This window comes from Coffea arabica, chromosome 3e, assembly GCF_036785885.1.
Source record: "Coffea arabica cultivar ET-39 chromosome 3e, Coffea Arabica ET-39 HiFi, whole genome shotgun sequence".
Lineage (NCBI taxonomy): Eukaryota > Viridiplantae > Streptophyta > Magnoliopsida > Gentianales > Rubiaceae > Coffea > Coffea arabica.
The window spans coordinates 47,351,193-47,360,990 of NC_092315.1; the positions used below are offsets into that span (position 1 = coordinate 47,351,193).

General features: G+C 35.2%; 1 protein-coding gene across 1 annotated transcript; it reads left to right on the plus strand.

The window, feature by feature from the left end:
• Positions 1–2,696: 2,696 nt before the first annotated feature.
• On the plus strand, positions 2,697–8,774 carry LOC113736983 (mogroside I-E synthase). The gene is made up of 4 exons (XM_027264219.2): positions 2,697–3,185; positions 4,515–4,532; positions 6,732–7,483; positions 7,991–8,774. The coding sequence occupies exons 3-4, from the start codon at positions 6,833–6,835 to the stop codon at positions 8,714–8,716; spliced, it is 1,377 nt and encodes a 458-aa protein (XP_027120020.1). The 5' UTR covers positions 2,697–3,185; positions 4,515–4,532; positions 6,732–6,832; the 3' UTR covers positions 8,717–8,774.
• The last annotated feature ends 1,024 nt before the right edge of the window (positions 8,775–9,798 follow it).

Genomic DNA, 9,798 nt, shown 5'->3' on the forward strand with positions numbered 1-9,798 from the left:
GGGAAAAAGAGAATTTAAATTTGAGTATATAGTAACTTTAATTTTAAACAATATAACACAAATTGTTGCATGACTTGTGGATCTAAGTTTCAATCAGCTATGGTTAGGCATTGTGATTGCATTAACAAGTAAAGGTGATTACCAATATGAATCTATGTTTTCAGAACCGGACCGGATATCGACTCGCCCGAGGTCAGGGGTCAAGGGTCAATGGGTTCGACCGGGGGTCGATAAGGGTCGAACCGGATGACGTCATAAATAAATATTATTTAAAAATTAAATTATTGTATATAAAATATCCAATAACATATTGATATTAATAAAGGTATATTTATATATATTTGATGTTTCAAATATATTTAACAAGAAAATACAAAGAAATTAGAACAATCAAGTAACAATTTATATTATTTAATAAACATTAACAAGTTTAGAATTAAAATTATGGATTTAATTGAAAAATAACATCAAATTTTATGACAATATTTATAAAATATGAAATATTTGAGGCATATTAATAAGTTTTCACAATTTAGGGGGTCAAAACATAATATTAAAAAAGTTTAAACTTTTTTTACAAAATCTCTGTTGGACCGGTTTTTCCGGTTCTGTACCGGTCAAATCCGGTCAAACCCGGTTTTTGACCGGAGTTGACCGGGTTTTATATCTCCCGGTTCTGATGACCAACTCGGACCGGACACCTGACCGGTTCCCGGTTCAACCGGTCGGACTGGCCGGTCCGGTCCGAGTTTGAAAACACAGATATGAATGACTCATGTGAATTTTAAAAATATTTCTTGCTATTTCTTCTTGTCTTTCCTTCATATTAAATTAAATATTTCAATAACACAATTTAATGTATTTATATTTACGTTCATCTAACATTGATAATTTTATTGAATAATTTGAACAATTATAAAATCTTTAAATCAATTGTAGACACCAAAATTTGATTTCAAACTTTATTCATTTAATTAATTTAATTTTTAATTTAATTTGTTTCGATTTTAGGGTTTTATTTTATTTTATTTTATTTTTTGACAGAGGAGAATGAAAAAAAAACAAAAAAAAACAAAGGGGAAAACAGAGTGGGCGGCGGAGTAGGAGGAGAAAAGAAAAAGCTTCATCTGAGGGCGGAGGGTTTTTGAGCAATGTTTTTAAACTCGGACCGGTCAGTGAACCGGAGAGGTGGCCGGTTCGCGGTTCGACCCGTCCAACCGGCCGGTTCAAAGGTTCACTGTTTTTTTTTTTTTTAAGTGTTAAGTACTAAGCAGGTTTCATTCTACACTTGAACTTTACCAACATAACGATAATAATAAATTTTCTAAAAGTTATACATAAAACATGGAATGATAAATATAATTAAAATATCATAATTCACCATAAGTTTTCATAAATTCATTATAAACATAAATAGATACAATCCAAATGTTCACCAATTATCACAAATAAAAACACAAAAAATAAATAAATTAAATATTGAAATTCTTTTACAACCCTTAAAAAAATCCATAAAAGAGTTCAAGTTAAGACAAACTATTTGAATAGCAAACTTTTATCAGTGGCATGATAAGGAACCACACCACCTTCACAATTTCATCAACTTAAGCTGAAAAAGTTAAAATTTTATTATAAAAATATAAATCTAATTGCTCAAACTAAAAAAAACTAAAAATTTTTGAAAAACAAATATACAGTTAAACACATAAAAAATTAATTGCTACTAAACATTACTAATTAACATGTTATATTAAATTCAATGATCCTATACCATTAATTATTTTAAATTCAATTATCAATAGCTTCGATTATGTGCCAACTACCATATTTTTGACCAGCCCAATGTTATTATTTGTAATTCCTACCCAATTCCTACACGGATGTGCACTACTTTTGCAAAAATTTCATCCTTAATTAATCGAATAAAAAAAAAAAAAAATGAGGGAAACATATAAAAATTGAGGGGAAAAAGAAGAAAATGCAAAAAATCAACTAAAGATAATAATATAGAAAAAAAAACCTTGAAAAGAAAAAAATTAAACTTACTAAGATGTTGGAAAACAAGAAAAGTTGAAATTTTCAACTTGTTTACAATTTGCTAAAGATAATAACCTGATAATAATGGTGAAGACTTGAGAAAATCTTGTTGTGGATATTTGGGTTAAAAATGGTTAAGAAGAAAAAATTGAAAAAAAAATAAAGAGAAGAACTTGATGTTTTAATATATTTTTTAGTTAAGTAGAATTCTCAACAAACTTAACTACAGTCTAGCGGTGAGATTGTCATATCCAAAATGGAGACCCAGGTTCGAATCTTAGCTACACCATTCTTGATATTTTATTGAAGAATTTTAAAAACTGCCGGTTCACGGTTCTTAACGGTTCGCACGGTTCGTCCGGGTTTCAACGGTTCTCCATGAACTTCCGGCTTTAGCATTAGACCGGACCGGTGACATGGCCGGTTCGCGGTCCAACCGGTCGAACCGGCCGGTCCGGTCCGGTTCTGAAAACATTTGTTTTTGAGAGAATAGAGAGCCGAGAGAGGGAAGGATCGGAGAGGGGTGGAGGAAAAGAAGAAGAAGGCAAGGAACAAGAAAAATCGAGAAGGAAGCTGCGGCTGAAATCTGGAACTTGGAGGAGGAATTTCGGGCAGAGTGAAACGGATGAAAAAGGAAGAAAAGGGGACCGGATAGAAAAAGAGAAGGAACCAAGGGAAATGGGAGCTTCAGCTTCAATCATTCGATAAAAATTTTTTCCAATCACCACTGCCAAATTTCCCACCACCTCAACCGGCTGCCGGCTGCCACCACTCTCTTTCCACCCTCCGTCCTCAAATTCCCCCCAATTTCCCCAAACGACTCCTCCACAAAACCCCTCATTTCCCATTCTGCTCTTCCCCGCTTCCAATACAAGCCTTTTCTGCCAACGCCTCCACCACAGCCCTTCCCCTTTACCGCCATCTCTGTCCGCGCCAAGCCCAAAGAACTCATCCTCAGCAACCTTTCTGTTCTCGGTGGAAAGGACAAGAACAGCTACGACGTCGAGACTCTCATCAACTTCTTCTCCACCTGCTCCTCTGCCGTGGATGGTTTGAGCAGCAACAGCAGCGGAGATTTCCAACTCACCGAGCCGTCACCACTTCATCGGATATCCATTGCCGCTTGCGAATTTCACCAAGAAAGCCTTGTAAGTTGTCTTCCCTCTTTGAATTTCAGTTTCCATTCGAGCACAAACGTCTGAGCTTCCAAAGCATGTTTTCCGTGTCTCTGTTAGTGCAATTTTCTTGTTGATTGTTTATGGTTTTAGAATATACAGGCTCTATGTGTCGATTGGACTGATTTATCTCGTGTTTATAACAAATTTTGGGCTAGTCATAACCTCAATTGAGCAAAATTTGCTGAAGTTTTTCACGCTCATTTAGTGTTTGATAAAATGCCCGAACGGAAATCTTGAACCAAAAGAGGAGATTTTATGCCTTTTTTTTAATTTAAGAGAGACTCTGGCTAGTCCAAAGCTGGCCAGAATACCGTGCGTTTGCTAGTCGAGGAGAGGAAGAGAAGCCACGAACTTTTGAAATTGATTTCATCCATTTCGCTGTTTTTGCATTCTACAATGGTGTGATGCATCTTGCCGGGTAAAATTACCGAAATGTTGGAGCATCAGGGGTTGCAGAAGCTTTCCTCTAAGTCACGCCGAAGAAGAAAGCTTCAGCGAATCATTTGTTTGCAAATATTTGGAAATTCGTGAATTGGCCCCTGAACCATAAGTAATTTCATAACGGCCCGAATAATTTGGTTTTTCTTTCAATTGGGTCCTGAATTAATTTCAAATTGACCCCTGGGCTTAGGTCTCTTCATGTTTTGTACATATTGACCTTTGTTCCTTGGCTTTTGCCTAATTTCTGATAGGACTTGAAAATTGGAAAAGTTGACTTATTTCGCCCTTTTAGATTTTTATTATCTTTTCATTTTTTTAAGTAATCTTTTGGGTAAATTAATTCTTGATTTTAGGTTATAATTATGATTTAATAATTTTATTTGATTTTATCATGTTGGGTTTTAGTGAAATAGGTGATTTGGGTTTAAGGGAGTGGGTTTAGCTTATTCATTTGGGTTTCTTTTTGGGCTTAGGAAGCTTTGACCCAAGATGAAATAATAAATGGGCCCAGAAGCTTGTTTGCTCAAGTAATCTGGAAACGAATTTGCAGTTTAGTCCCTGTACTTTGCATAATTTCACTATGGCCTTACAAACTTTCAATTTTTTTAGTTGGGTCCTTATTTTAATTGTAAATGAGTCACTAAACTTTATTTTTCTTTAATTATAACCCCAAAACTCTGTTAATTTTTGCAATCAAGACCTTTCTTCTTTTGACTTCATACATGTGGGTTGTTTACATGATTCAATTGATTCAATTTCATGTTTATTTTTATCTTTTGTGATTACTTATTAATTAAAGTGATGCCTTGACCTTTGCTTTGTATTTTGGAGGGTAAATAAGTGAATTTGTGTCATTAGGGCTCCAACTCAAGGGAGGTACACTCTATCTCTTATTTTGATTTTATTAACCCTATGTGAACTTATGTGTGAAATTGCATGTTTTTTTTTGAATATTCTCATTTTATTTATTCATTTAGTTACTTTATTTGTTTTAATTTTGTATATTTATTTTAATTTAATTTGTAGTTATTTTGAAAGGCATTTAAATGTCGAATTGTAATAGTTAGGGGTTTATTTGTTTATTATTTTCTTTTTATTCATCCCCCATTAGATTGTAGTAGGGTCTTCCCCTAATGTAATAGATAGGGATTTATTCGTTTTATTTTTGCTGTGTGTGATTTGCATGCCTATGTGCTATGTGTTACCGCTTTCTTAGGACGTGCATCTAGATATCATGCCTATGTACTATGTGTCTTATGTGATTTATGTGTTTATTTGCTTTATTTTGCTTTATCTGATTTTTTTTAGACTGTAATAAATGCATGTTACCACACTAGTCCAATGCTAGTTGTGACTCTTTGTCCTGATTTTTCACTAGTCCAACGCTAGTGAGAAATTGTAAATGTGGTCTAGTTCAACGCTAGACCCTTAGGAGCCCTTCGAGCGTTAGATTATGATTGTGTGATAAAATCACTTCATCTCATGCATGTTTTTCTACTTTTAGGGTTTTTTTATCATTTTTGCATGACATTTTCCTTGTATATATGTATAGTCCTTATCTCATATTTTCCCTTATATGTAAATTCCTTACCCCTATGTGTGATACATAACATTAGATTTGCATTTCATTTAAGAATTAGGATTAGGATAGTACATTTGCTTGATTAGATTAGGGATAACCCCTTGAATATGGGATATGGACGAGTTTAGCTTTCTAACTTTAGCACACTCGTATTTCCTCTATTAAACGGAAAATTGAGTCACGAACATTAGTCCCCCGTACTCGACATGATACACTCCTTTAAGACATGTATATTTGTATAATTATTTTATTCCTTGTCTTTTCTTAGAATCTCATATTTTGCATTATTCGTGACTTCTTTGAAGAGCCTTCATTGGGCATCACAATTAATGTGATTGGTATCAAATAAGTTTTGAAGGTACATTTCGACCCCTCGACACCCTCCTAGGTCAGCCACTGGCCATTTGGTTCAGTGGTCATCCCTTTCTTTGGGATGCTGGAGGTTAGGGGTTCAACCCCTGCCTCCCACAACTTGCCACCCTACGTGGCTGGTCTTTGCCCCCACGGGGTAGCTCGAGCGGTCCGCTCCCCCTCCTTAGGGTATGGCGACCTTCCTGGCTTGTTCAGGGTTCGAGTCTCGCTGTTAACGTGTTCGGTGTGGAGTGGGGCTTCCTTTCCCGGACCGCAGGGGATTAGTCGGGTCCCGTAAAGATTGATCCGGACACCCCTGTGTCGACAAAAAAAAAAAAAAAAAAAGACACCCTCCTAGGTCTAGGGTTTGCATTCATATAGTACATCCAAATGTAATAAATTCTTAAGTTAAATTAAGAAAATCTTTGACTAAATCACGCAACTAGCCTTGGGTGCCTCGGATTTTTTTTTATCCTTGCCTTCCCTTTCTTCAAATGTGACTCCCGAACTTTTTTCTTTGATTTTCGTGGATTTGGAGTCGTTTAAAAAGGGTTTTTTTACTTTTTTCTTTTATAATTTATTTTTTAGGTGACTTGGTACACCTTAACTCGATATCAAGTGGCGACTTCGATTCTTTATTCAAAAACCCTTTTTAAACTATTATTTTGGGTCAAATCGTTGCATTTTCAAGTACCATTTAGGCCTATTTTCTTTAAATAAAAAATCCTTCTTCAAATCAAAAATCAAACCAAAATTCACTTTTTTAAAAACGTTGTTTTTTTATTTTAAAAAATGGGGCGCGACATCAATTAACAACTGGTTGAAATACCAAAAAAAAAGAAAACAAAAAAATATTATTCAATCAACTCAACGACATATAGTTGTTGATATTATAATAGAATATTTAATTAATTGTTTTCATTTGTCAAATATAAGTATTGGACATTACATGATGAACAAATTTTGAAGAGGGCGTTTGTTGTGATTTCAAAATGCATTGCATTATTTCATCCACGCACAACCAGCTTTCTCCTGTACCCATTGCATCTTTTTGCTGTCCGTCTTTGTGCGTCCCTGCAGAACACAATGGGCCTCCTTGCATTGCCTTTTGCTAAAAAATCATTAAAAATGTTTTTGGCCAGGCATTAAAATATCGATTGGAGAAATTGAAGGCAAAGACACTTTTTGGAACTCCAACCTCAAATTCTTTATAAAACCCAAGAAGGAACAGAACAGGGAACACATGGATGAAATTGGATGTAGAATTCATGTTCTGGCCATCCCATCCCCACTCCAAGGCCACCTCAATCCGATGCTGCAATTATGCAAGCGTTTAACCTCAAAGGGTGTTAGAATCACGCTAGTCACAAGCACCTCAGCACGTTTATCGGTGCAAAATCAGTTTGAATCGATCCAGATCGAGTATATTCTAGACGATCATAACATTGAAGCTGAGGGATCAAAATATTCAGAGAAAACTACTGCCTTCTTGAAACGGTTTAATACCGCAGTTTCAGACAATTTGGCCAAGCTAGTCAAGGAAAAGGCAAGTTCTGGTCATCCTGTGAAAACAGTTCTGTATGATTCAATGATGCCATGGATTTTGGAGATAGTGCAGGGACAACTAGGCCTTAAAGGGGCTGCGTTTTTCACTCAGGCTTGCGCTGTTTGCGCAATATTCAACCATATTCATCGAGGAACATTGAAAGTTCCTCTAGAGACATCTACCATATTGCTTCCTTCAATGCCACAACTGGAGTCGAACGATCTGCCGTCTTTTGTTTATAACCCTAGTCCATACCCGGGTCATTTGGATGTTGTCCTCAGTCAGAATATAAACCTGGAGAAATCAGATTGCCTCTTGTTCAACTCTTTTGACAAGCTAGAAAATGAGGTAGAGCTCTCATTCTATAAAATAATTGGAATTTGGAAGTTCACCCATTAATTAGCAGCATTTTATTTGACGCTGTTTAAATTAAATTACATATTGGCAAATACTTTTTGAATCATTGTTAGTGTCAGTTAAGTTCATCCTTGGAATTTGATCATTTGTAGACCATAAGATCTGTTTATTTTGTTCATAGCATACATCACATTGTACAATTTCTAGTTAGTTATTGCTAATAAAAAAAAAAGTTAATAAATTAAGAAACAAACGACTTATGTCAACTGTTTTGAAAATCAGACCGGACCAAACCAGCTGTTTGAATGGCTAAACTGCGAACCGTTATTGGCACTGGTTAGGTTTTCTATTAAACTAGAAAAGGTAAGTGAACTGGTCAATTCGGATCAAGAAATGGTTAAACCAGTCAAAACAGTTTTTAATTGTCTTTTGGGGGTGGGCTTGATTAAATTTTGCTGTTTGGGAAATATTACAATGTTGTTGCTTAATCTCAACTAGGTAGTGACCTGGTTGACAGAACGGTATCCAATCAAGACCATAGGCCCTTGTACTCCATCCATGTACACTGACAAGCGATTGAAAGATGACAAAGATTACACCATCAATTTCTTCGCACCAGATTCAGGAGCTTGCCTAAAATGGCTTGACACCAAGGAAACAGGCTCAGTTGTTTATGTATCCTTCGGTAGTGTCTCAGACCTTGGAGAAAATCAAATGCAGGAAATAGCATGCGGCCTGATGAATAGCAATTGTAACTTCTTATGGGTAGTTCGACCTTCTGAAGAGAGGAAAATTCCTAGAGATTTCATGTCCGAGGCACAAGAAAGAGGTCTAATCGTGAATTGGTGCCCTCAAATAAAGGTTTTGTCACACAGGGCAGTGGGATGCTTCATGAGTCATTGTGGTTGGAATTCGACAATTGAAGCATTGAGCTTGGGTGTGCCAATGGTGACCATGCCAGTGTGGGTTGATCAACCTACAAATTCTAAGTATATTGTGGATGTATGGAAGGTAGGATTGCGAGTTAAGGCCAGTGAGGAAAGGGAAATGGTAACAAGAGAAGAAGTAGAAGGAACTATAAGAGAAGTTATGCATGGGGAGAAGGCAAGTGAGCTTAGAAACAATGCTTTGAGGTGGAAGGAGTTGGCTAAGGAGGCAATTAGTGAAGGAGGAAGCTCAGACAAAAACATTGAAGAATTTGTTTTCAGTCTTGAAAGCATTTAGTTATATTAATATCCAATTTTCTTCACACATCTTTCAAATCTTAATGATCTGTTTTTAATTTGAGATTGCAAATAACAGTCAACGTATGCATAGATTATCCTAATTGACACTTCAATTAGTATTAACCTATCCATAGAACTACTAACGTAACTTTAAGTTAGAACCTAAAATTCTTAGGACTAAACCTTGGGCTGACACACAATTTACAATCTTAGAAGCAATAGTCATACCAAATTCCTTTGAAATTCTTGATTTTTTATTTTCTCAAAAAACATGTTAGTAGGTAAAATCACGCAGTGAAAGTAGCATTATAATTTTACAAATACTAGATAATAATAAAGGCACAAGAGGAAACAAAATATTCTGTTTTAAGTCACTAATTTCCCTCAACTACAATCTTAGGACTCCAAATCTTTAAATAGAGAAATATAACCACAAATCCTATTCTAATATAATATTAAAACATGACTTAACCTATTTCCCAAATCAAATTTGACACCAATTCCAATCTAGTTACCAAATAAAAAAATATAATTCTAAAACTACTAAACTTCTAAATATGCTTGGTTTAAGGGAGGCATTAACCAAGCATATTTAGAAGTTTAGTTGTTTTGGAGATCGTGGATTTATAGTATTTTTTATATTTTTAAAATAATTTAAAACAGTGAACTAGTGACTTGGCCAAGCGAACCAGTTGAACCGATAAATGTAGGAACTAGCTGCTTAAATAGGTCAGTTATGGGTTCGAGTTTAAAAACATTGGGTGGATCCGATGCTGATTTTTGTCGTTGTAGTTACTTGAATGGATTCGATACTAGATTCAGTTTAAAGTACAAAATGATCTGGATCGAATACTTGCCAATGATAATAAATATTTAAAGGGCAAATTACACTTTACGTCCTATGGTTTAGTGTTTTTTCATATAAACCCCTATGGTTTCAAAAGCTACACATGACCTTCTTATGTTTTGGATTAAAGTGTCAAAGTGACGGAAATTATCATTTGTAACAGAGTCACCTAAAATTTAAAAATGCCCTAATGTAAATTTGAAAATTATTTATTAACCAAGGGGGGTTATGTT